Source organism: Meleagris gallopavo, chromosome 22, assembly GCF_905368555.1.
Source record: "Meleagris gallopavo chromosome 22, MGAL_WU_HG_1.1, whole genome shotgun sequence".
Classification (NCBI taxonomy): Eukaryota; Metazoa; Chordata; class Aves; order Galliformes; family Phasianidae; genus Meleagris; species Meleagris gallopavo.
The window spans coordinates 3,989,146-4,017,028 of record NC_139425.1 but is presented as its reverse complement, the minus strand read 5'-3'; the positions used below and the strand labels follow the sequence as shown (position 1 = coordinate 4,017,028).

Genomic DNA, 27,883 nt, shown 5'->3' with positions numbered 1-27,883 from the left:
TTCCTTGATTCAATGCCTTTATTTTTCTTAAAAATACTTCCAGAGGACGGAGGGACATAGACGTTTTAAAAGTCTTCATATTCAGTCCTTTCTCTGATCCTTTAAGAGAAAAGAAAAATAACAAAAAAGGGTAAATTGAATCTTTTTAGTAAGCGCCAACAGTACTCTCAGCTCTGGTTAGGAGACAGTCCCTGCCCCAAAGAGCTTCCATTCTAAAAGAGAGTAATAAAAGATGAGGCTCACAGTGAAAATGACAAAGAAGGTGATACTGTTTGTAATGCTGCTGGTGCCATCCACAGGGACCAGTACATCTTTCTGTACTGGCCATCATGGAGACATTGCACACTGCACATGATGGAACATGCTTTCTGCAGTGGTTGGAAAGGAGAACATAAAGAAAAATCCAGGAAATTTTCCAAGGCAGTCCTGTGAAAAAAGAGGCATTTACTTTAGGTAGGAATTTTTGTCTATTTACATACTTCAATCTCTTTTTTCTTAATTAAAAAAGAAGATTACGGCTGACATGTCAAAAGCATTCATCAAATCAACTGCTTTACAAAAATAAAGTTTTTAGACATGTTTCTAAAATAAATATTGATAGAAAAAAATAAATATATGTATACATGTAAAACACACTAAAATACAGTTCTTTACTGAAAAGTAGCCATGGAATCCTGATTAAATCAGCAAATGTTCAGAGTATTCTTCTCTTACAGAAACACATGTGGTCCCAAGCAGCAAAGAACAAATTCTTAATTAGAAAAAATACATAGGACTGTGGTTTTATACTTTCCTAATAAGAATATTTTCATCTCTGCTGAACAAGAGGCCCAAACCTGTGCTCTCTGGTTTTCAAGCAATGAGAGGTTAACAGTTTTTCTTCTCAAGGGAGAGAAAAGAGTAAAGTCTCAGCCGTGAATTTGAGTAACTGTGAACATGGGTATGCTCCCCTGATTGAGGAAAAAAGTTAATCTTTTTAAAAAGGTTGAGCTACTCTCCCTCCCCTTCCCCAGACAAGGGCTCTCAAATGTTCTTGTACGGAATTGAGACATTATATTTACTGTGTTGCTTACTGAAAGACACGGAGCAAGAGGCAGCTCAGCATCAGGCAAGAGACTTTTACTGCTTGGGAGCACACAACCTGCACCAGTTTGGTATGGTCCAACACAAAATCAGTGTTTCCATGGCAGTCCCTTGCATTTCAAGGGCTGGTTCATTGCCCTGAGCTACCTGCTGTCAGGAGTCAATCTCAGTTTGGCTGGCAGTAGTCACAGTGCTCTAGGTAACAGGAGGCAGGGTACCCTATTCCCCACTCTCATAAGGCAGACATCATTCCAGAAAATCTATTTCCCTATTGAAGGCTTTTTTTCTTTTCCTTTTTTTGTGGTCCTGCATGTCCTCTTTTTTTTTTTTTTTTTTTTTTTTTTTTGTCTATCTATTTAAAAGGAGCAACATGCCTAGATTAACAACAGTGGTCAATTAGGCAAAGAATAAAATGTCCACAATGCAAGCTCTACATAGGTTTATAGTGTACTGGTCATGCACAAATCCCTACAGATCCTGGCAGGCATTTAACATTTAAGTTGATGTAAGATCAAGTTGGTAATGAACTGGCTGCTGGGTGGACTGTAGCCAGCTCCAAATCACTGGTAGATGCAGCGTCTGCCATCACAAGACTCAAGTCACATCACATCAGTGGTCGTCGACTTTAGCCCTTTTTGCTTTCAAGGAGAGATGCTGCAAGGAGAGAGAAAAAACACTTAGCACGTGCACCACAATTATAAAAAAGTTCAACTGGAAAGCTTCCACTCATTAATCCCAAATTAAAACAAATGCAAACATGTCAGACCACCCTTCCCAAGCCCTTGCTTATCCTTGATACAGCTAAAATAAATCCATGAAATCAAACAGCCTCCATGCATCCAAAAGTAACATCTTGGCTTGGTGTAAGATATCTTCAGGTACTTCTGTATGAACTCCAAGCACATCAACAACTCGGCACTTGATGCAGCTTGTCAACAGGTAAAAATGCACAGAAGGGTACCTATGTTCCCAACAGTGCATCTACACAGACACCAGGAACACATAATAATAAAGAACAAGATTTTAACAAATGCATTAACACCACAGCTATAGTTTCATTGGACCATGGAACCTACACGCTCTGAAAGAAAAAGTCACACAGAAACATGGAATGAAAACATGAAAATCAGCTTCTTAAACCACTGCAGAAATGAGACAGAATTGTCTAAAAACATAATCAAATTGTAGGAAAAAGTCTTGACAGAGAGTCCTATTCAGGTTCAGTTGTTTTTGTTTTTTAAAACCCGATACAGGAATTGAAATGATTCATTTCAGGGATACGTTAGCAAAAGGATGTGTCCTTCAGAAGAAAAAGGGTCTGAATTACAGAAATTTAGCAGTTAACTGTTTATTCAAAATTTACACGTATAACTCCGGTTTTATTTCTGATTTTCAAACACTTATCAATACACCTAAGCCTCCTCGCTGATGAGGATAACTGACTAAACCAAAAGAGGAGTTTCCCTCAAAACTAGCTCTACTTCCAATAACTTTCATGCGTTTTAGGATGAAAGTATATATAATGCTTCTGCCATGTTGCAAGCTAAGTACAACTTTGTTGAATCAAAAAGGCTGCAAGCATGAGAGTCAGCTTCTGATGTGATCTTGTAGAAGATCTACAACAGTCGCAGCACTGCCTTGCAAAAATTCAAGGCAACTCTCCTCTTCCAAAAAGCAATTCCAGTTTTGCCTGAATGAGTCACCGACCCACACGTCCCAGCAGCACCTATTTAAAGCAAAACCTCACACCACGTTGTTGCCCATGGAGAGGTTATGTGATAATGAGATGCTGTGTTACGTATGGGATGTTACAACATGTCAATATGTGAGTCAAAAGGACAAATTGTTCCAGTAGCAGATTTGATACAACAGGAATGCTGCCTCATCATTTACCACCACACCTGCAGAATACATCTAACTGCAGCTAAAGGCTCAAGGATGTATCCTGCAGTCATTACTACCTTTGTCAAATGCATATAGAGTAAAAGGCAGAAAATATTCAAGTACTTTGTAAATGTATTTATAGCTGGCCAATGTGTATGCAACTGAGATGAATTCTCAAAGCTCAACATCTATTAAACAAAAAACCCCTGCCATGTTAATTACATGAACACCAGTGTTCTTATAAAATGTATCTATGTGGCTACAGTATAAGATGCTCCATGCAGTAGTGTTTTTCTTTTTTCCAAAAACCCCAGGAAGTGAAAGCAAGCAAGCACGAAATTCTTAAAGAAGTCAAATAGCGAGACAGATCAAAATACAAATCAGAAACAGTATTTTTTGCAGTATGGCTGCTCATATGCTAATAGATGTCTTGTTTTGCATCAGTTTGCTATTCAAGTGCCTGTTTCCCCTCAGCATTTTGGAAGTAGTCCACTAATTCATAACATAAAGCTCAATAATTATTAATATCTCATGGGAAACTCGCATGCAAGATCAGTTCGGTAATCTTGTCTGTATTTACTTACAATGCAGTATCTGCAGCTTCAGCATGACTAATATTTAGGTAGTATTTAATGCCAATCCAGATCTCTCAATTGTCAGAAAGAATAAGACTAAACTGATGAGTTCGCATGGGACAGAGTTGAGAAAGAATAGTAGGGGAAAAAAAAAAAAAAGATGGCAACTGTTAAAAGATGAAGTGAAGAACAGAATCACAGGCTGGTTAAAGTTGGAAGGGAGCTCTGGAGGCCGTCTGGCCCAATCTCTGCTCAAGTAGTGACACCCAGAGAAGTGTGGCCACAACCATGTCCAGGTAGCTTCTGAAGATCTCCAAGGAGACTTCACAGTGGGCAGCCTCTGCCAGTGCTCCATCACCTGCACAGCAAACAAGTGCTTCCTGATGTTCAGATGGAACTTCTTGTGATACAGCTTGTGCCTACTGCCTATCATCCTGGCACTGGGGACAACTGAAAAGAGCCTTGCTCAGTCTTCTTTGTGTCCTCCCTTCAGGTTTTTATACACTTCTCTTTCTTCTTCCTCTAAGTGTGTATACTGCACAACAGAACTTGCAATAAAAGTTGTACAAACAGCAGCTGTCCCTTACGTTTCATGTTTTTAACAGATCAGGGTTGACTTTTTGTAGTAGATAATCAAAAACAAAGGGCTTGGGATTTGCACAAACATTTGCAAATAATACAAAGACACTTGTGAATGACTGTGCAAATTATGAGCACTGTCAGTCACAGTGATGCTCACAGAAGAAACACCAAACACCTATATTTAAGTGCAGAATAGCTGAAGATTTCATCTTTTGAGGGCTATGTTGCTCTGTAATTTCTCAATCACGTCTGTTGGTTGGATAATAGGGCAAAAAGCTTTCATGCATCAATTTACTATTTTCCTTCTTTACAGTAAAATGCCTCAAATGAAAAAAAAAAAACCTATTTGTTTCTACTATTAAATAGATGAAAACAATAACAACAACAACAAAAAAAATCAGCGAAAAATTCGGATACAAGGCTGTTAATACAGCAGTGGTACCGTTTGGGCTTTATGCCGATTCCGTACCGTTCCTTGCTGGTAAAAATGAGGTGCCAGCTCCACGAGCCATGCAGATTCGATGGCAGTTACATCTCTCATGTAGTACTTGGCTGTCTGTATGACTTCGTTGTATACTACCCTAGGAGAAGGAAAAGAAAAACCATGTTTGTGCTATAAGGAAACAAGGGGGAGAGGTGATTAACACCATATTAAGATACGCATACAAGCTGACAGATAGAATATTCACAGCATGAAAAGAAAGTCTGTAGATTATGCAGTAATCTCTTACCTCTTTTTAGGGTTGTTCAGAGTACACTAAATTAAGACAACTTTTAGACCACCATTAAAAAAACTTCACATACTACTAGAACAGACCAATACAGGGTATAAAAAGAGATAATGGGACTAAGGGGATTCATAGCAAATACTTTGGAAGAGAATGTTAGTTATTCTGTGCTGTCATGAGAAAGGATGTCAAAGACACCAAAATCCTGGGTCCATAACAAGCTGGGCCGAAGTTACAGCATGAACATCCCTCGTGCAGACAGAAAAGATAACGATTAGAGCAAGAAATCAGCTTTAGTTGCTGCCAGGACATCCTCTGGAAGAGATGCAGAAACAGCCAGCTATATGGACTCAAACATCTGAGCCCACATGAACAGAAAGGACAACCTATTTCTGAAGACACCCTACTGCAGGGAAAGTCTACCAAGGAAGTGCAAACCCACACTCTGAACAGTTAGTCACCAAAGCCATAAGTCACTATCAGCCTCCTATACACAGTAAAGCTGCCACAAGGTTTGTGGTTTCTTATTAATTGGTATTTTGCTCTCAAAGCAAGGGAGCACAAACTTTTCTTCTCTGCAAATACAACTAAAAAGAAATCTAAGAAAAAGCAAGAAGAATAAGAACAGATTTTATACACATCTGAAACAGATGGAGAACTGAAGCCCTCCATACAGGGGGTGCTCCCAAACAGTTGGAATTCGGGTTGCCAGGTAAGGTAACCCACAGGAATCCTATAGGATTCCATGAGAGAACAGTGTTCAGGCTGGCAGTGGCAATCCTATAGGGCCCTGAAAGACAGCTCCAAGCAATAGTGCTGCCATCAACACCAAACAGGTGCTTTTCAAAGATTTTGAATCATGAACTGCATATGCACATGCCCTCTCCTAGGAAGCCATGTACAAGCACTGCGGCAGCTGCTGGACAGTACATTTATTTATTAGGTCTAATAAAAACAAACCTAGCTCTATCTAGGTATAGAGACTGCTCACAGACCAAGCTGTAGGACAAGACACAGCACCTATTAAGAAGGGTCAGTTTGCTCTACAGCCTCTACAGGCTTTGTGATAGTTAGACATCACCATCTTTCTTTGATTTACTTGGATATTGCCTACAAAGTGTTGCAAAGGAAATAGCATCTGAATCCTCCCTGCGGGAACCATGACTTTCTACATTTATTCCTCCACTGATAAAGAAAGACAATCATAAAAATGTCTGGATGCCAGGAATGCCTTATAAAGATCACAAAGCAAGCACAAGTTGCTTTAACTTACCAGCGTGGAGGTTTCTCTGCATACAGTACTGAAGTAGGGTGGATATGAAGTTCATGGTCATCACGGATAGTCCTTAAAAGGAAGATTTATTATTTAGAATTTGATTCCTTTCATCCCCAGTAGGAATGTTAATAAAAGGCAACAATGAAAGAACTGGAGCAAATTAAAAAGATTTCTATTTAATGAAGAAGCTTTCAGTTGAAACCAGGCTTAAATCCTGGTCAAAGAAACAACTGACAATGTAATGATCTACGTTAAATGAAGAAGCAGTGTTCATTCAGGGTTTTATTTAGTTCACTGGAAGCAATAGAACATTAGTATACATACTACATAGTGCTTGCTTGCATTAACACAAGTTAATTACTGTTACTAACAGATTCCCCGTTATCAAACTTTTTATATTTGACAAAGAAAAACATCAATGCAGTTTGAACAAAGACGTAGTAAATCAATTGCCACATGTTCCTTACTGCAAGCATCCAGAAGCACACTCATCTGTTGATTGTGCTTAGATTTACCCAATCAAACAAGCTTTTCAACTAAGCAAGAGTTGTAATGAAACTACTTATATTACCTGTAAGCTCCAGTAGAGTGGAATTTAGCTGCGTTAGCAAAGAATCCAGAAACTATGCATCTTAGAACAGGATCTGGATCACCTGAAGAAAAGAATTTTTTTGTATAATTAGTCAATGGAAAGGTAAAAAATCCCTTAGGCATCATTTAATCATCACAGACAACTTCTCATGCTGCATCAAGCTCTGATAGCAAATAAAGATGAGCCCTGCAATCTCCTGTAAGAAACAAAAGTTACTGAAGTCTCCAAGAAGACAGATACAAAGTCCTTAGAGCAAACCTGTGTGACAGCTAAGCATTAAGGTCTGATTGTTCAGAGCTGCTAGAAATGAGTGCTGAAAACCAGTTATGGCATTCGTGTCCACACAGCAGCCAGCAATCAGATCTCAATGTCTATACATCATTATGAATACAGTAGAAAACTGTCCTTTTGTAAAGTCAGAAGAAGAAATGAGGTGACCTTTTTATAACTTCTTTCTAGATTTGTCCTTTTAATCCAAGATCAATGTTGATGATCTCTTACTGGAAAAGATAACTAATGAAGGCTGGTCTATGTGTTAATTGTAAAAATACACTAATTTGCTCGTTCACAGTCATTTTTAGGAAAAAAATACATGGCTTTAATTAATGTTATTTTTAGGCCATGAAAAAATACAGGAAAGGCAAGAAGCACACTGGCAATTTAGAGTCTACCCTCAAAACGTGCAACAGATTTAGAAGGAAAGGAAGGAAGAAGGAAGCAAACTTTCACCTTCACTGGACTTCTTTGGCACTTTAAAGCGTACAAGAAGCTTTTTGAGCTGCTCTCTTACAACAGAAGCTCTAACAAGTCCTTTGTAGTTCAGAAAGTGTTCCTGACACCACTGAGAACTTTTGCTGTGCTGCAGAGTAAGGAGAAAGAAATTACATGAAAAGCCACCAGTAAAACAATGAACAATCTCTCACAATCTTATTTTCTTTTGTCTTCTGCAATGCTACTTAGTGTCCTTTTTGCTGAAAATCATCTTCTTACATAGCAGCTATCAAGTGTAGGTAGCAACAGTAATTACAGAGCACGTTTCAAGCAACCTCTAAATGGCAGACAAGTGCATCGTATCAAAAATGAGTCTGTTTTTAATCTCAAAATGTAAACAACATTTTCTTTATACTGTTTTCATTGGTCTCCTTTTCCAGAAGCCAATACTTCATTCAAGAATCTCTGCATTCAGCTGCTTTAAGAGATATATGCAGATATGTCTCAAAATCTGAAGAGCAAAGTTTCATTTAGTGCCTGATTGCTTTGAGAATAGGAAGAGGAAAGTTTTCTTTTTAGAGTGGTTATATTGGTTCAACTCAAGACTTTTACAAACATTGTTATAGAAGTGCTCCATATTAGCAAAATAATGTGGCAGTATTTTATGGAAAGACTGCTACAGCAGGATGTAGTTTATCATCAGTAGAACTCAAATATCTCTATAGAAAGGATGTAGAAACACAAATTTCACTCAAAATTTGAATACTTGATTTTTATTAGACCCTTCCAAAAATCCCCATCTCTCTGAAAATATAGTTATCTACAGATAAGAATCCTGGGCCATATCTGAACTACAGAATTTTGTTCCGTGACCGAAGGAACTACAGAAGATTTGTGGCAAAGCATGACCAGAGTATCTTTTAATGCAGAACTCACAATAGACTTGGCAAGTCCTCAGCTTTGAGGATTCTATATCCAGAAATTCCAGAACCAGAACAGGGGACACCCAGGTTCTTCACATCCCACAAATCCACGTACACTTGCACTGACTTACTTTGACAAAGGCTTCATAAACATTAAGCATAGTGAGATGATCACCTTCCTCCACAGCAAACTTTCTGTGTTGCCTGGCCTGGAGGAAGATAAATGCATTTTAAAAGCAGTCATGCTTAATGACCTCAGTTCCTATCGCCTCTATTTCCTGGTGACTATCATAATTCTACCATAAAGAACAGTTCTTCAACACAACATCTATATTCTACCACCCATATATATTGAGGTGGTGTTCTTAAACTTAAATTAGAAAAATGAGCTGAAAATAAATGCCAAAAATCTAAGAGAGACCCATTAAAATTAGGCTCCTGATACTTATCAAAAGTTCAGTATCACCTAGTACTTTCTTTTCTGTTCTCTGAAAAGGAAGGAGAACTTGTGGAAGTTAGCTTAGTTGCTTGGCTTGTGTTTTGTTTTTTTTTTGTTTTTTTTTATTTTATTTCCCTCCCCCTTCTTTAACAATCTCTCATGCTGGCCAGTATTGGTTTAAAACCCTTCACATTTCTGGTCCTGAGAAGGAGTCTGTTCATAGTAGCAAAGGACACATGGACCCCACTGTTACTCAGTTTCCCCTCTTACCTAGAACCACTAGGTACAGTTCAAAGCTTTGCTTCATTTTCATATGGATTTGCAATCTGTAGCACGCATCAATAAAATACTTGGTGGAAAACTAAAAATATAGAATGTACCAAAAGAAAAAAAAAAAAATGTGACTGAGCTTACAGCTTGAGATTTTTGATTCGGAGGGATCAAAAAGATGTTCTGAATTTGCATCATTGCAGCAATTGTTAAAATCTCCTGGGAGCAGCCAAAATTTCCTGAAAAGCAAGTGGAAAAATTCAGAAAAGGAAATCCTCTTGCATCCAACTTACCACCACACAGAATAGAGGAAAATTAAAAATATATATATAAGAAATATACATGTATATATATATATATATAGTATATAGTATAACAACACAAAATACCTAACTCAGATTTTTTTTTTTTTTTTTTTTGCAAATATAACAGTGAATGTTTTCATGGAAAATTAAAAGGCAATGTATTAATCTTAATTATTCATGCGTTAAATGTTGGTCACTATTAGAGAGGCCCATGAGTTTAACAGCTGTTCTTATTAAACACTACACCAAGACAAAACAGACTGTACGCTTCAAGTTTAGCCTATATCTAATAGTATGCTACTGTTACTAGAGCAATATCCACTACTCATCACAAGACTATGAAGAAAATTCTGTTTTTTCCCCACCTACCTGATTCCAGAAGCATCTTTGCAAACATTGGATTCAGAGGAAACTCTGCTATTCTCATTCCCAGAGGCTCAGTTAAACGGCAGTGCATATCCAAGCCTGCAGCACATTGATAAATGTATTGGTGATGCAGGTAAAAGTAGCACAGAAAGACTTGTTTAGAATTGTGAGCTAAAAATACAGCAAATACACCTAGGAACATTGTCAGTTTTCTGAGTTACATCTGTTTGGGTCCGAGAGAAATAATTTAATAGCATTAGAGAAGCACAAATGATAAAGAGTGTCTGCAGTGTATCCTGCCTGGTGCATCAGTAACTGAGCTGCCAGCCATATTCCAGCTGTAGCCTTTTCACTGGAGCTGGAGTGGTACACAATGAAGGCAGAGCAGCTTGGTTTTCAGAGCATGAGAGAAACCACAGAAGGACAAACCGATGGAAGCAAAGCAGCAGGACAGCACTGCAGACTGCATAAATAACCATGCCAGAGCACACTGAGGAACCAACAGTGGCCCACACCATACATAAACGTGCTATTTGTCAGACTGGGTGGTGGCAAAAAGCCACAGAGAGAAAACCCAAACCACAAATGAAGTCAGAGGAGGACAGCTCCGACACCTCACGTCAGCACACCTAACGCCACAGCTATCTCTGTCAGATGTTTACTTTCCTTTATTACTTGATAAGACTTTTATTGAACTTGTTATGACAATACAATAAGTCACACACCACACCCCTACACTGACACAAGATACTGCACCTAATGTAAAAATGTTATCCTTGGAGACAGGTACAAAATGCATCCTGTGTGTAGTGATGAAGTAATATATTTAAACATGCAGTCAGAGAAACTGAAAAAATTAAGGTATGATTAGTTACCATTTGACCAAGGCTTAAGTGCTATCTTAGAACATGGAGCACCTAATTTAAAGAAACATAACTGGGTTCCGAAGTGGGGAGGAGGAGAAATCATCATCTTTTTAAGTTTCTACAGGTATATTAAGCCATAGGCTACTGACTTCTGCTGAATTCTGTGTCAGTGCAATTGTGTATGGATATATAGAGCTCCTGTGCAGGTGTCTTTGTAGCAGCAAGCCTGCATTTACAGGGAAGAGCTACAATGGACACAAGTTTGGAACAGGTTTACTGAAATTACCTTAGAAGCAACTGCTGTATATAGCTATGAAAGCTTAGATAGAGATATTGAAAAGATTACTACTGAGCATGCTTCAACATCTTGTCATTAAAAAGCTTCAAGTACAATCACTAGTCAGTGATGGGTGAAGGGAGGAAAACATCCGATTTTAAACCTGGCTGGACAGCAACATAAAAACAAATCTCCAACAAAATACTGGCTCTGAAATAAAGCTATAAATAAAGTCACTTCTTGCCTGCTTATCTGTCTAAATTATGCTTAAAAATAATAAACTCCAGCTGACAACTCTGACTTTCAAATGGGCATCAAAGGAGGAGGCTGAGAAAAGGTCCTCCTGATGTAATCTGTTTGCATCACTGCAAAAATAATCAGTCTGAGAACACTGATGTGTTTATTCAACAGAACTATCTCAGCCTGCACAAGCTGCTCCGCAGGGTCCTGACCCTAAGCTGCACATTTACATGATATTACAATGCAAGTGTTGAAATACAGGTTCATACTTGCATAAGAGAAATACAACCCTTACTGCTCTTGCCAATTCCTAGGCAGCTTTATCTCTGTAAAAAAAGAAATCTTCACAAAACTAGCAAAAACCTGAAACTTCAGCAAAAATCTCAGAGTTAACCTGTATCACAGGCATGCATGCATTCCTTTCTATCTCAAACACCAACATCAGAGCTTCTCTGTTTTGCTACAAAAGCTGGACAGCCAACAGAGTAACAGCTCCATGCTTTCCCGTGAAACTCCCGTGAGTATAACACTTATGCCAAAACTGCAGACAGCTACCAGTGAGTTTACTCACTTTTCCTCTCCATTTCCCTAAGGTGGCTTGGGCTGCAAATTCATCCTTGCAACATGCTTCATAGCCAGCACAAAGGCACCTGTTCCAGGCCGAAATGGCTGCCATGAACCTAGTGCCTCAGGTGGAACCCTGCTTTTCAAGATGCAACTGAACCAGCACAGAACAAAATCCCAGCCAACGAGCTACAGCTCCACGAGAATAAGAATTGCACCAGCTGCCACAGATTACAACATAGCATTTGTAAGTGATGTAAAAAATGGCCACAGACCAATGTCAGACGCTTCCAAAATTTACACAAACTCTTCTATACTACCTTTTTCCTCTTGTTTACATTATCAAAGAATCACAGAATGACTGAGTTGCAAGAACTTCACAGCTCCCCCAGCCCCACCACTGCTGTGTGCTGGCTGCCCTCAGCTCAGGCTGCCCAGGGCCCAGCCACAGCCTCAGGCACCTCCAGGGATGGGGCACCCACAGCTCTGGGCAGCAGTGCCAGGGCCTCACTGCCTCCTAAGAGAATCTCCTCCTCACATCTAACTTAAATCTCCCCTTTTATTTTAAAGCCTTCAAAATCTTATCAATGAAAGGCTACAAAAACTCGTATGTGATACCTGATTTGCTGAGCTATTGGGAAGCATGCTTTGTTAGATTTTTGATTCCAGTCTTCAGTGACTTTCTGCTCTCAAACTCAAGCATCAGATTGTACTTACAATGCACAGGCAGAGTCAAGATCAGATAATGAATGGAACACGTTAACAGAAAAACTAAAAATGCCTTCTGTGCTTCTTGAAGTCCAACCAAGGAAGAAGTAAAGTAGCAATTATATTGAATATGATAAATTCTGTTTATTAAAATTAGTCTGACCACAAAAGAGATGTCACACCTTTACTTCCAACTTGTTTTATTCTTCTTTATACTTGTTTATACTTGAATTTTCCATCACTGGCATAGTAACACAAAATGAAAGACTGAATATCCAACAACCTATCCAAATGCACACATGTGAATTTAGTGTCTTACTCATGTACTGGTCTAATTAGTGACCTATCTCCTTTCATAACTTTGTAACACTCTTTAAGAACTGGAGAAACTCAAGATCTGCCCGAGCAAATCAAGTCAACACCCACATCAGCTCAGAGCCCTGTTCCTAGCAATGGCAAATACTTGGTTCCTTTCAAGAAAGCAAAAGGCAATGCACAGAAGATAGCAGTAAAAGCTGCTTTTGCACAATCAAAAACAAATTCTAGTTTATACTCTATGCCATAGTTTTCTAGTTCCTCCCTGGAACTAGAACTTCTGCTTTTCCTTTGCTTACTTGTGTGAAGTAACCACTGAACAAAAGAAAGTAAATTCTGAGGAGGCTGAAGTACATTTAGGAAAAAAATAATTAAAAAAAAAAAGCTTCACCCGAACAACTCCCGTAAGAAAATTGTAGGTAAAACAAAGTATAATATTCTCACCTCCTAAAGCATACAGTAATTCTAAGGCTTGTACCATTGACTGTGCAGGAGGTGGCTGTGGAAAACAAAAACATGGATTGTTTAAAGTTCTCATCATAAAACCTAAGAGTTTTCACAGAAGTTCTTAGATCTTCTTCCACAAAATCATTCTAATGATCTTTCTGCACATACAAAATGAAAAGACTTCTCAGAATCTTCCTGTCAGCCTTTCACTGACCACCAGTGCTGCAAGTCAGAGCCATCTCAACAGGTTCAGGATCATCACTACGACACTCTCAAGATCCTATCAGTATACAGGATTAGGCCAAGCTATAAAAAGCAAGCTCTCTTTACGCAAAAGCAGTGATGACATCAATTACTTCTCAACTTTGTCTTCTACTCTTCTCTTTACATAAGAGTAGCTAGAAACTTTAGAGAAACCTAAAAACTGGTATTGCTCTTTTTAACAAGGTGGATAAATACAGGTTTAGTTCCGTAGATTCTTCCCCCCCACAAATTCAGTGCAAATCAAAATCAAATTAGCTATAGTTTTACAGAATCCTAAGGACATTTTCTTTCCAGACTTTTCTCAACTGCTCCACACTTGTAACAGCAAACTCTAAAATACAACAGCTGTTGTTTCTAAGTTGTCATATATTACTTGCACTAGCTGATTCCCAGAAAGATACTTTGCCACCTGATAGTGGTCAATGAGGTGTAATTCCCAAATTAGCAAAGCAATAGTTACTGGTTCAGTGGGTTACCAACAAGTCACCTAGTGATCACTGTTGGCATTAAAGGAAGATGACAGACTTCATTGCATAGGACTCACCGAAAGGAAGGGGAACCTGAGCACGTTGTCAATTCCCAGAGCTTTCAGCTGCAAGATGACAGGTGCAAGGTTACTGCGCTGCATCTCAGGAACAGTGGACTTGGGCAACTTCTCAAAGTCTTCCTCTGTTACAGGAGAAAGCAAAGATATTTGGGATTGGGTTTCAGCTCTTCCTGTGTGCAAGTCACCATGATAAAACTACCCTTTTCAGTTTAAAACTCTTGACTATGAACACTTCGTAGGTGTTAAAAGAACTCTTTCTCAAAATGACATTATTTTAATGATTGTATTTTCGGTTACTTTAATGTGAAAATTCTATGTTTATCTATACTCGTGATTCTACTTGACCCACATTTCAACTTGAAATATAAATTCTTCACAGAAATCTGGAAATACTTTTTCTTCCAATAGTTTGATTTGTTAAATCAGAAAACGTTCTAAAACACCAAATTGCAAAATGCTGCAAATCACTTTGGGAGAAGGTGCTTAATTTTACTTCAATTTCAAAAGGATAAAGGATCACACTTCTAAAAAAAGACAACTAGGAAAAGAAAATATTTTTTTAATTTCACAGTGTATCAGCAATTGCTCTCAAAGCAGCCAAAGACCTACCCCTGGGAAATACAAGCACATCTCACACAGGTGTGTTATCACTCTGTCACCCAAACCCAATGACAAATTGTTAACCTCCACGATCTAGTAAGCATTTCCCTTAGTCTGCAGGCTCTTAGAGTCCATGGAAAGGTCTGTTAAATTTAAAGCACGAGCAATTACATTCACTCTTGATTCTTCACTAGACACACAAATTTAGGGAACAAAGCACGTCTTTCTTTAACGTAGCAACTGCTGGCAAGCACATACACTTTTCAAAAAGATATGCTTGGTATCTCTAAGTCTCAAAGCTTGATAACATCAGAAGGAACCTGAGGCACACATAAGCAACTGCAGTGCTCAGCTGTAAGGCCTTTTCCTATTCAACAGCTGACAGAAGAGGCAGTTGGATTGCAGCATTCTGAGCACTGCGAGTGGCTGACAGATTCATTTATAACAGTTATTTTTGTACACTGCCAGCTTCAATATTTCAAGGCAGCTTTTGAGGTTGGCACCTACTGCTATGGAGACCACATCAGGAAGATTTCCTCTATCATCTGACAGACGTCTGCAATCCTTTGCAGACACTTTAGTCACAGAAGAGTGTGGCACAGGTGGCTGTTAAGTGATGCGAATCTTTAGAAAACAAAATCACTGAAAGGCAGAATTCTGTGCAGAGCTGTACCAACACAGTTGTATCAACACAAAAGTTTCACTGATTGCAAACTTGCAAACTTTCACTAAGTTCTCTAAGAAACTGCTAAGTTCACATTGCTGTTTCATAAAAGGATCCCATTTCTGGTGCTTAGCAGGTATGAACAAAGCATTTCTAAATAAGCCAGAGGAGTAACGAAGGAAAATAACTATCTCTTGCTGAAAGAAGACGCAGTTTTGTTCTCCTTAAGCTAATGCTAAAGCCACTGTAAAACAAAATGCAAGTCATGTCAGCAAGCTCACCTTCCCAACACATCCCATTCCTGACCTGTATAAAGCCTGTAACATTTCCCAGAGCGGTTCCGGCCTGCACGTCCTGCTCTCTGATTAGCTGAAGCTTTGGACACCGGTACCACCACAAGGCATTCAATGGCTGTTTTTGGATTGTAGGCTCGAAGCTTCACAAAACCACAATCGATGACATACGCAATTCCATGAATTGTGATAGAAGTCTCAGCAACGTTGGTGGCCACTATCACCTGCAGACATGGACACAGCGATGATACCGTGAGCCCTTCAATCTCAACTGTGCTGTCACTAGCACCAGTGCACCAGGGCTCACATACAAGATACTACAAGATATGACAGTTCCAGTAAATGCACTCTGGAGTACAAAAGGATACAGTAAAGGCAGCAGAAATCGTCCTCAACTTGATGTAACTCTAGTTTTTACAGTTTCTCAATCTTTTTCTTATTCAGGTTTATCCCCTCTTCATAAATGCAGAAGAACTTGGCGTGTTTGCAGAGAAAAATGTTATCTAACTGTAAATGAAATGTTCTTAATTAGTGAACTAAAATATTGAATTGATGCTTCTCAGTTATATTGAACTTGTAACACTGGAGCAGGGCAGGAGACAGGAGGAGCAGAGCTGATTCACTGTCCATGTTCAGTATTCCTGTTCTTGTATACAAGTCCTAGAATATTAAAAAAGAATTGCTCCCAAGTGACAGAGGGAAATTTAATCCTTATTTCACATGAAAATAAAGAAGTAAATCTTAGCAGTTAATCCTCCTGGAGAGAAAAGAAGTATTTATCACTCAACAGTCTCCAGCATCAGATGAACACCTTTACCCATTAGACTCAGCAGGCACAAGAAGTGTAACAACTCACTCCATGTAATTGTCAGTTTATCTCGGCCCCAACACAAGCTCTGCTCAAGTAGAAAGCACTAATCATGACCAATTAGATGACAGTTCTTTGATGTTAAACATCTAAACAAGGCTTCCAGAAGTCAAAACAAAGCTTTTTTTTTTTTTTAAACTCAAGTCAAGCAAGGTTTAACTTCTTTCTTACATGCAAATTTACCCACTCTGTCCTTAATTTTTCTTTTCTTGGTACAGAACAGCTTAGTCTAGGTACCTTGTCCACAGAAAGAAATGATAACAGTGAAAGCAGACTTCAGAGTGTAACAACCTACATCTGGACATAAGCAAAACTTGCAAATGGACAAAGATAAATACATGAGGAATGTAAAAAGACTCCTAAAGATTGACAAGCTGAGGTAGAAAGGAGAGTTAGAACTAACATATCTTGCACTGATCGATGATCAAAAGGGAAGGCAGAGAAAATGCTCTGGGCTCACAGTGTGAAAGATGACAGGCACTATTAAGAGATGCAAAAAGTTTTGCTCTGTAAGAGCTCACAACAGTCTCACAATGTGAACATTTTTTGCATTAACCTGCAAAACACAGACAGCCTTCTGGATGGTAGAGATTACATTAAATTAAAACTTTACCTTCCTGACACTGCGAGAAACTCTCTCAAATACTTTCATCTGATCAGGAGAAGGCAGCCCAGCATACATGGGGAGAACACGGAGATGCTTCTTCATTCCAGTGCGAGAAAGGGCCCGAGCCTGTTCTATAAGCATAGAAACAACAGTCTCCACTTCCTCCTAGAAGCACAGCAAGATGAAAGAGCATGAGAGTGCTTTCATTTACAGATATCCTACAGATATCACCTATATGAGACCTGCACCAAAATAATCCTAATATAATTTTAATTTTTCAAAATCCAGAACTATCTGACCAGGTCCCTCAATTTTGCAATATTCCTATATTAATTACTATTTATATTAATGTTGCTATTTATATATATACTGTTGTTGTTCAAGACAGTGTCCCATCACAAATATATGAGAAAAATCGTGAAAGATGTGCTGAACAAAGTTCAGTAATAAAGAAGACCTGTTTTTCTCTGCATCTCTTAATTTGTGAGATCAAAATGAGGGGCTGATCTGTTCTGACTGTGCTGTAGGCCCTCATCTAGAATGACACAGTAACAGCATTAACATCTATTGCTCAACTTAATCTCATAGATCAGCTGTGGCTCTCAAAACACAACAACAAAAAAAGAATAAGGTTTAGATACAATCTCATCAGATACTCAACTCTCTCTTTCAAAGTCAAATCAATAATAAGCACGAAGAATTTCTTATAGAAACATGCAGGATGCTGGTGAGGCCATTCAAGGTAGTCTGTTCTGCACTGTGGAACTGTAAGTGATCTCTAATTTACTCTTTCAATCTGCAATAGTAAGCTAACTGGTACACAGCAGAAAAATATAGTTGTTGGGTTTTTTTTAATCTAATCATATAGCAATTTGTTTCTCCTGTCAAAGACTTCAGATTTTAAGACTAATATACATAAAATTCCATTTGTACTAATTATTAACAGTGACTCACTGTCAAACTGAACAACTTTGTAGGTGTGACTATCACTAAAAAGCACACTGTTCATGTATTAACAAGACCAAAACCACACAGTATTAAAAGAGAAAAGCCATCATCCCTTATCAGCTTTGATAAATTCAGACTATTGCATCAATACATTTTCTGGAAGTCCTTGGGACCAGCCTAATTCTGCTCTCATTGACAGAAGGGTTCATCATCTTAATGACAGTGAAGAAAGGAAAGCAGGAGTCTGAAAAGACTTCACAAAGTCAACAGAACAACACTGTAAAGCAAAAAAGTACTGTTGTCTATACCTGGCCAGTCAAAAATGCCAGTATATCACCATCATTCTCCATCTGGTGAATTTTCATTGCAGTTTCCACAGTTGATTTTACATAATCAGGAACAGGACTGTGGAGAGAGAACATAGAGTATTGTTAGTTAGGGTAGTATGGTTAGGCTGTGGTTGGACTTGATCTTTAAGGTCTTTTCCAACCTCAGCAATTCTATGCTTCTATGATTTTATATCTATTTGCTTTTTAAAAAATAACAAAAATTTAAAAAACAGCAACTCATTTTTTTCTTTGACACTGCTTTGAGTTTAAAAAGTCATTCTGCATATGTTCTGCTGCGATAAGCAACATCCTATCACTTCAAGAGCTTTTTTAATGTCATTTTCTCAAGCAAATTTATTTGTAGTATGCACTTTAGAATAACTCATATGACCATGTGTCTGCTCTAAGAAGAAAAATGTAATTTTGAGGTTTTACACATGCTACAATTTTATTTTTTTCCATATGATGAATGTACCCATCATTAGAAACATTTCCCAGCACATGCAAGAGTAGCATCTCCCAATGGGAAGTGAACTGACACAAGTAGAACATGATTTTCATTTGTACAAATGTGAGTTTACGTGCACAAATTTGAAAGTTCTTTTGAGAATTCTGTTTTAATGTCTTCCATTTATGAAACTGCCTTTGAAATCCTCTGCTCTCTCACAGAAAAGCAGAGTAGAAGTTGGAAGGAACCTTCAAAGATCAACCAGACCAACTGCAAAAGAACAAATCACTTGCAGAATGGAGACCACTAAAAACTAAAGCTGAGGAGGCTTTTGAGAGACTCTATGCATTTATTTCAAAATAAACTCAAGGGTGAAAAAAAGTTCCTTTAATTTGTCTATAGCTTATGATGTTTCATCGCCTTTGTACTTAAATGCATTCCTGCTGCTCACAGAAGTGGAAAATTCATTCAATTTTGTATCTATACTTACGTCCTTAGTTTCTTGGTACCAAAACTATGAAAGTATTTTGGCAAACATAGCCATTCTTTCACACTGAATGTTACACCTTATTACAACTGAGCTGGTACATTATGACACCACAAGTTAGACATTCTTAATCACCACCGAAAAGATCAAACAGAAACACACCTCTGTATGTAAAAGATGTCAACTGGAAACGTCCTCCCCTCCACAGTAAGGATCACACTGGTATCTTTGCTGGGGTCACCAGTATCATTTTGGTTAAAGAAATCCTTGAATTTCTACATTAAAATAAAGACAAATACTTTCAGTTTGGAACTTCAAAGAATCAAGGGGGAAAACTAATGACATATAGCTTTCATAAATTTGAGTCTTTTGATAAAGTTCTAATTTAAAAAACGTAAAAGTTGGATTTTGCTGCCTCAGATTCAGGCAATGAGCCTCCAGGGATGGGGCACCCACAGCTCTGGGCAGCCTGTGTCAGTCTCACCACCCTCTTCGTAAAGGATTTCCTCCTCACATCTTACCTAAACCTCCCCTCTTTTCATTTAAAACTGTTCCCCTTGTTCCATCATTATCTGCCCACGTGAAAAGTTAGCCTCCCTCCTCATTATAAGCACACTTTAAGTACTAGAAGGCTGGAATGAGGTGTCCCCAGAGACTTCTCCAGACTGAACAAACCCAGCTCCCTCAGCCAGTCTTTGTAGGAGAGCTGTTCCTCTCTTCTTCAGCACTCAAACAGGAGCAGAGGACAAACTCCACATGAACAGAATTGGAGCTGTCACTTAGGGTCACTTCATTTTAAACCAAATTTGTGAGATATACCTCTGCATCCAAGGTGGCTGAAGCCACAATCAGTCGAAGATCTCCACGTTTCTTTTGAATCTAGGATCAAAGATACAAAGAACATCTAGAGTAAAAACTGTCTTCTGAGCTATAAGGCTAGACACAAGTTTCAGAGCATCCAGATTACCAGTGACTTCTCTGTAAAAATAGTTTGTGATCAAGACAGCTGATGAACTGAAGCACCTGTCTTGCCCCATGACCATATCAACCTGAGAAATGCGTGTGGAGCCTTTTATATTTAAGGCTAAGAAAGAATTGAGGGTATTCAAATGGAAATCATAGTTTATTCTTAATTTCTGGTGGAAGTCAGATCACTGATGGCTTTAAAGTCAGCAACTCCCTGCAAGGTCACTTCCCATAATCATCTTCAGCAGAAGAAAGACTGTCTTTTTCCTTATGTAATACAAAGATAAAATTCAGTCTCAGGGGAGGAAACAGAGAATCCCAAGTGTCAGATGTGTAAAGTAAACAGCTGATACATACAATGAGCTGTGGGATAAGTGAGGAATTAGAAATCTCCCTCTTTCAAATGAATTCACTAACAAAACATCAGGAGCAGAAGTTTAGTAAAGATGATGACAGTGAAAAGCGTTAAAGACCACATTAAAAAATAACCTTTTTTAGTAATCCAATGGCAATATCTGTATAAAGAGTCCTTTCATGGGCTTCATCCAGCATGAGAACACTGCAAATAAAGCAGAAAGATAAGATCTATAAATGCATGGAATTATGCTAGAATCAGTAACTTCCTATATTAAATATCATTGTTTAAATTTGTTACTGAATTATTGCTTACATAAGAAAGTCAGACTTCCAAATAATTTTCACATTTTTTAACTTTAACTTACACTAATCAAACCTCAGCCTAAAAAAAAAAAAAAAAACAAACCCCAGTTGTTTACCAAGATACACTTCAGCAAATATTCAGTCCACGTTTCCTTACCTGTACCTTGTTAACAGAGGATCAGCCATCATCTCCCTTACCAGCATACCATCGGTTAGAAACTAAACGTGAATGCAAAGAAAAATGGTAAAAAGTCAAACAAACAAACAAAAAAAAAAATCAAACAACAAAGCCTTGGAGGTAGTCCTAATTACACATGTGATTTATTTACTTGAATAATTTTCTAAGCTTTTGCCTTAGAAAATTTTTACTTGCTTTTCATTTTTTCTAATGGTCTATGAAGTTGTTCTATTTTCAGCTATGGAAGCTGAATACAATTCTGAGCTATCCTGGAGATAAGCAGAGAAATTGGTACTTCATCATACTGATTTTTGAGAATTAGTTGTTCTTCACTGAAAACAACACAGACATGCAGCACTGGGATATGCTAATAGAAGTTTCTTCATACTTGTCTGTAACGTGACTGAATTTGCTCTACAAGTAACATTCTCTGTATCAATATAGCTTAGATCCTCTCAAAGTAAATTACTTAAGATCTCTCTCACATCTCCCCAGAACACAAGACTTAACATTACAACAAATTCAATGTTTTAATTTAGTAATTTTTTATTTCTAGCCAGTAGAAACCCACCAGTTTTAATTAGCCCTCAGAGTTTGACCTAGGACTATAAATTTGGTCTTTAATCAGCAAGAACTGATTTTCAAGGTAAAAATTCCAAAGTTTCCAACCTCAAACAACGAATCAGACTCCAAAACATCTGTATTTCTTTCAGTTCTAAAGTGCTATTAGTCTCAAAAAAAAAAAAAGTAAATTGTTTCATTCATCATCATTCCTATCCCAATAAACTAAAGCAAACTCTTGTCTGTCCACAATACAAACAACATTAATATCATTCATAGGGCTAAAGAAAGCTTGCTATTAAATCCACATCAAATTACTCTCAGCCTGCCCATCTTCTGTCTTATCTGCACTTTTAATCAAAACCTATTTTTGGGTGGTGAGGATACTTCAGCTTTGATTCACTGCAGGCTTTCACAATGGCTTTGAGTCAGATGAGGTCACAATGGTGCTGTACCAACAGCTCGCAACAGCTAACTTGAAAATTTAAATTAATTAAATTTTTTAAAATTAAAATCTTTAATTTTACAACAGTGGCTGTCAGACCAGCACAATAAAACATACTAGTTCTAGATAGCCACAACCACCTCAATACACTCCTAGGGTATCCATCTGGAAAACCAAAAAGCTATCTACTCTCTATACCGAGCATCACAACTTTCCCACTGATTTTGCAAAAGTGCTTTAAAAGTTTCAGCTAAACTTTCCAGAATAACCACATACTATTTACCTTAATTCTTGTAGCCTGTGGATCTGTGCAGTCATCAAAACGAATGCAATATCCAACTTCATGACCCAACACTGCACCCCTTTCATCAGCAACTCGGCCTGCAACCTGACAATAGAGATTCATGTCAACAAAAAGCAGCTAATAGCAAAATTCTTCATTACACCCTTGTTTTGTCCATAGAAAGTCAGCATCAAAACAGAAACAAAGCTACTGCTTCTGAAGTATGACTTGTTCTTAATCAAATACAAAATTCTGTTTCATGTCGTAGTGCATGCTGAACATGCAAGTGGTAAACAAACCTTTAAGATCCTTCAGCATAACTTAACCTGCTTCACACTTCTTAAGACAGGTTTAGAACTAATTTCCTGTGAAAAGTTCTGTCAGACCTACAAAGGTTGTCCTTCAACCAGTCACAAAGCTGGGGAAAGACGACACATCAGCAACTGTGAAAGTACAGTTTCAGAACACAGCTGGCATGCAATAAGAAGAGAACACATACGTAGCATGCAGAAGTTATTTGTTAAGCTGGTATGTCCCTGAATTTACTCAGACTTTTACTTTTTTCCTTGTTATCTAAAGATGCTAGTCTCCTTTTCATAACACAGAAATTTCTATGCAGAAAACAGATAGAAAACTGGCAAATAATTAAAAGCAGCAACAATTTTTGGAAGAGAAGTGCCCTGGAACAGTTTTAAGCCAATGGCTGAAATCCTGATTTACTGTTGTACAGAATATTAGGTACTAGCAGGCTATGGTTTCAGCAAACTACAACACAATTAAAAAGCTAAAGTCAGAATAAAACCCCAGAACACACACATTAGTTCTGTTAGAATTCCAGCAGTAAGCTTTTTCAGTCATTCAAATGACATCCTAAACCATACAGATGGGAGTGAATGCATCATGTATCACTTTCAGGCAAACATTCAGAGTAACTGTCAGCCTGGGTAGTGCAAGCAGAACTTCGGGTATTTCTAAACTATGCAAGTTAGCCAACTACTGCTCTTCACTTGGGACAACCTCCACACTCTACCTGAGAAAGTAGGTAAACACATTAATTAAAATGAAAAAGTCTATTTCAGTTCAAGACAAAGCAATAAATCATCAATGTCTCCCATCTCCCAGCAATAGTTATGTGATGCAGGCAGTTTCCAACTACATTCTCAAACAAAAATCCTACTGTGACTATACACTAAGCCCTAGCTGAATAATCCTATTTTAGACTTAAAAGTAGTATGTTAAGACATAAAAGGGAAGAGAGAAACACATTCGTTGTGAGAAATCATTGCAGCATGTGCAGCATCTCCTGTAGAACTGCTGAATGTCAACTGAATGTTCTTTGAAGGGGAGAAGGAAGGACACTGCAGGCAAACTGCCCAAAGCACATGATGCAGATTACTGCAACAGACTGTTTCTTTAATGACAGCGGATGTAGTGAAAGAACACTGGATGAGGTGAACCTCTAAAGTGGACAATTACTCAATCTACTACACTTTTACCAGAAGCATGCACTGATACACTGCAGGTACAGCTAAATATCATTAATTAAAAATAAAATAGAACAGGCAAAATGAGGATTACAAAAAGGCACCTGATTTACTGTAAAAAGAGTAATTGGCAGCAGAAAAGCTTCAACCCACCTATTCAGTGTTTGGTGGCAGTTATGAAAACAAACAGCACTGGCTGCTTTCTGTGCAGATTATTAACACAGAGTGCAAGTTGTTGTCCCTTCTCCCTCTCATAGAACACCTAACTTACATTATGTGCTCCTAGACTTACCAATTAAATGCAAAGATGATAAAACTGGTTTCTTCTTTTCCCCACCCTCTTACCAGGGGAAACAGTAAAAAAAAAAAAAAAATTCAAGAAAATTAGGTATGATTTGCTTGAAAGGAAACAAGTGTACAACCTCCTCCACTGGCCACATTACTGTACACGGATTTGTACCACTGCTTTACTCAGGGGAACAAGTTAGAGACCATACAATCATAATCCTAGCCCAGAGTCAATCACAGCTCAACCCTGCACAGTCCCAACTCCCTGTATAGTTTCTGCTGATGCAACTCAATTTTATTTCTAAACTTCTTCATCTGTTACTCTGGCCTTGAAATTGTTGGCAAGACCTACTAATCATGCTGAATTCAGCATACAGTATCAGAAATTCTGGAAGATGAGCAGAAACCCCTATTCATTCAGGAGCTCAGAGTTGCCATGCCTGTTATTCAGCAAAAACCACTAATAAATGGGAAGTTATAATGATAATTAAGTGGGAAAATCTGGACATGGAGAAACTCACTGAAACAGCAGCAACTCGGCGAGGCTGTGTCACCCCAACCACTCTTCCTTCAGCTGTCCAGCCAGCTTCTGCTAGATACTGCAAACAAATATTTAGGGAAAGAAGTCGTTATGATCAAGAGGTGCTGGCTCTCCACACTGTCTGCTTGGCTCCGATTCTGACACAAGCTTATGCATGATCTCTAGAAAACCAGTTACTTTTTGTGCATTATTTGTCTCACCATTAAAAACAATTTAGGTTTCTATAATTGTTTTTAATTAAGAAAAATACAGTATAATAACTACTTCAAAGAACACTAGCTTTCAGAAGGTATGCTAAAAGCACTTGTTTGAGTCTCAAGTATTAATCTGAATTGCTCCATTTTTTATTTATTTTATAACCTCTTTGAAGACAGGCAGCACAAGTCAAGTGCTCACACTGAAACGGATGGCATTCATCATTAGCTTGCAGTTATTTAAGTTAAAATCAAGAGTCATTCATAAAAAACTTAGGAAACCCACACTTCCTTTCCTTCTCAAAACCATGTTTTCAACAAAATTTTAAACTTAATTCTGATAAAGTTATAAAAGCATTCACTTTAGCAGAGTAGCTATTATTTGTATCAGCATACATGTGTAGGGTATGCTCCTTTCCAGGAGCGAAAGAAGGCTTTCTATCACAGATATGCCAGCTCTTGCTACCAAATATGAAGCTTTACTTCTCTCTCCTTTTGGTCATGCACGCGCGCGCACACACACACACACACACCCAACACTGGCAAATTCCATTCTTACACCATAGTTCTGGGATTCTGGTTTAATATTTCATGCAAAATCCTCTGAGGGAATACCAGATTTTACCAAGCTAAACACACACTTACCTGTGGAATTTGCGTTGACTTCCCACATCCTGTTTCTCCAACAATCACCAGAGTTTGATAGCTCTCCACTAGATAAAGTATGTGATTTCTTAGCTGAAAGACATAACATTTAGGTATCAAAACCAGATCTGTACAAAAATAAGAAAGCTAACATTAGTGTTTACCTAAGCAAAGTCATTTTACAGAGAATGTGCTGTCAAAAGTTAAGAGATTCTTTCAAATCTACAAATATTATGTATACAAAATACAGTAATTAAATTAAATCTACAAAGCCCATAAAACTGTTGGCAACAGCTGTCAATGAGAACGATCAATTTCAGCAAATAAAGAGAATGAGATCACATAACAACTATTCTATGTTGTAAAAGGTTTCTATACTGCTTTCTCAAATACAAACAAAACCACAAAAGCCAGGCACCATCTAACTGATTTCATATCCCCCAAAAGAACTCTTGTACCTTAAAAACAGGCAGCTTTTGTCTCTGTTGTTCAATAGAGAGAGAAGCATAAGGATTATAGATGACTGTTACACCACTGCTCTCTGCAGGACTCTGCCTCTCCTCCGAGACGCTGACGCCAGGACCTTCTGTGCCTACATGACAGCAGTTAACTTTTACAATACAACCAAAATCAAGATGTTCCTTGCAAGGAGGAATTTTATACATCCTAGCATTATATCAAGAGATCAATTTTTCTAGAAAATTAATCAAAAATATTCTGTATCAGTAAACAAGCGAAAATTGTGTCAAATCAAATATCTTTCTCCTGCTAGTTAAAAACCTAACATGAATACATACTAATATCAAATTTTTAAAGGAAGATAAAGGAGAAAAAAAGCATATGGGAAAAATAAACAGCAAGGTCTTAGGACCGTTATTCTTCCATGCAGCAGTTCAGATATAGCTTCAACATCAATCTCAGAAGCATGGCCATGGATTTCAAGCCAGCCAGCCATGTAACAGGACTCCTTTGGACTAACATGAACCACAAAAGCATTCAGCCTTGCCTACTGATGAGATACACCACTGCAGCTCTACATTTACCTCAGTATCTGAAATTTGACTTATTTCTGCTGCGTGTTAAAATAAAACTAGTGACAACCAAAAATTCCAAATAATGCAGGCAAACCAAAAACAAAAACTCATTTCAACAAAGAAATGGATTGTCTCTAGCTGCAAATTCAACTGGAAAAATCTGAGAGCAAAAGGGTTTCTCCTGTTTTGTAGGATTTGCTTGTTTGGGGTTTTTCCCATTGTTTCTGCTGTCAAAAAACAACTCACCCCAAGTCAAAGCTGCCAAGTAAGTGAACCAATTTTAACAGCAATTAGCACTGACTCTGATAACTACCCACTCCCAGAATGGGTGAGGTAAGAAACTGGAAGGTTCAGGACCCACCGCCACTCAGAACATAGAATTGTTTGAGATGAAAGGGACCTAAAAGGTCATCTAGGCCAATTCTCCTGCAGTGAACAGGGACACCGACAGCTCCATCATGTGCTCAGAGCCCCATCCAGCCTGACCTTGAATGTCTCCAGGGCATCCACCACTTCTCTACGCAACCTACATCAGTGCTTCACCATCCTTAGCATAAATAACTTGTTCCTTATATGCAACCTAAATCTCCTCTCCTCTAGTTTGAAAGCATTTCCCCTTGCCCTATCGCAGTAGATGCTGCTGAAGAGTCTGTCCCCATCTTCCTAACAGCCCACAAAAACACCCCTCAGCTCCCTCTCCTCCAGCCTGACCTGCTCCAGCCGCCCCCGTGTTCCACTCCCTGATCTCATTCACGGCCCTTTCCGGACCCGCTGCGTTAAGCCCACGTCTGCGTGATGCTGGGAGCCCCCCAAGCTCCCGACGCAACCTCAGGAGCGCTGCAGGGCGGCTCTCTTCCCCCAGTCCTCTCTCAGCGTAGCCCCCGCCACTCCCCAGCTACAAGGGCACACGGTGCCCGCTGGCCGCAGAGTGCCCCCGGCACGTAGCAGCGCTCACAGAAGCCTCTCCTCCCAGCTGAGGTGCAGAGCGCTCCTCCGGCAGCGCAGCCCGTGCGGTTCCCCGCCACCACCGGGGCCAGAAGCGCTTTAGCCCACGGAGGAAAGGATAAAAAAGGGAAAGAAGGAAGGCGCAAGCCTCCCCTGCCACACAGCCGCGCCGCCCTCACCCGGCTTCCAAAACTTCACCGGTCCCACGGGCGCCGCCATCTTCGGGTGAGAGGGTAACCGGAAGCGGAAGTGCTGAGCCCACGTGACTCGGCGCGAGTTGCTGCGGGCTCATGAAGTGAACGGGGCGGGGCCTGGGGTTTAACGGCGGGCAGGCTCTCACCCCGAAACGTCCGTCTGTCGTTAATTAGCAAAGCTAATTGCTTCCTTACCCACCGCGACGGGTGCCACCCCACTAGTAGTATTGTGGTGACTACAGCAGCGTACGTCGTAATG

The 27,883-nt window shown here is 38.9% G+C and overlaps 1 protein-coding gene across 3 annotated transcripts; it reads right to left on the bottom strand.

Annotated features, from left to right (window-relative positions):
• DHX35 (DEAH-box helicase 35) lies at nucleotides 1-27,709 on the bottom strand. 3 transcript variants are annotated; one of them, XR_014887743.1, is made up of 23 exons: nucleotides 27,610-27,709; nucleotides 25,910-26,043; nucleotides 25,452-25,544; nucleotides 24,593-24,670; nucleotides 22,300-22,404; nucleotides 20,990-21,051; nucleotides 20,662-20,731; nucleotides 20,026-20,085; nucleotides 19,369-19,481; nucleotides 18,251-18,347; nucleotides 17,001-17,159; nucleotides 15,533-15,743; nucleotides 13,960-14,084; nucleotides 13,149-13,203; nucleotides 9,738-9,833; nucleotides 9,208-9,302; nucleotides 8,486-8,563; nucleotides 7,450-7,579; nucleotides 6,700-6,781; nucleotides 6,126-6,197; nucleotides 4,567-4,705; nucleotides 244-1,737; nucleotides 1-99 (listed from the first exon to the last, which is right to left on the bottom strand). XR_014887743.1 is itself a non-coding variant. In XM_003211945.4 (22 exons), exons 1-22 carry the CDS (start codon nucleotides 27,647-27,649, stop codon nucleotides 1,693-1,695), a joined length of 2,112 nt encoding a protein of 703 aa, XP_003211993.1. In that variant the 5' UTR covers nucleotides 27,650-27,709; the 3' UTR covers nucleotides 1-1,692. The 3 variants fall into 3 exon arrangements, 2 of the variants coding, with proteins under 2 accessions (XP_003211993.1, XP_010720626.1); XM_003211945.4 differs by having other exon boundaries at nucleotides 1-1,737; nucleotides 4,594-4,705; XM_010722324.3 differs by having other exon boundaries at nucleotides 1-1,737; nucleotides 27,610-27,685.
• Nucleotides 27,710-27,883: the final 174 nt, after the last annotated feature.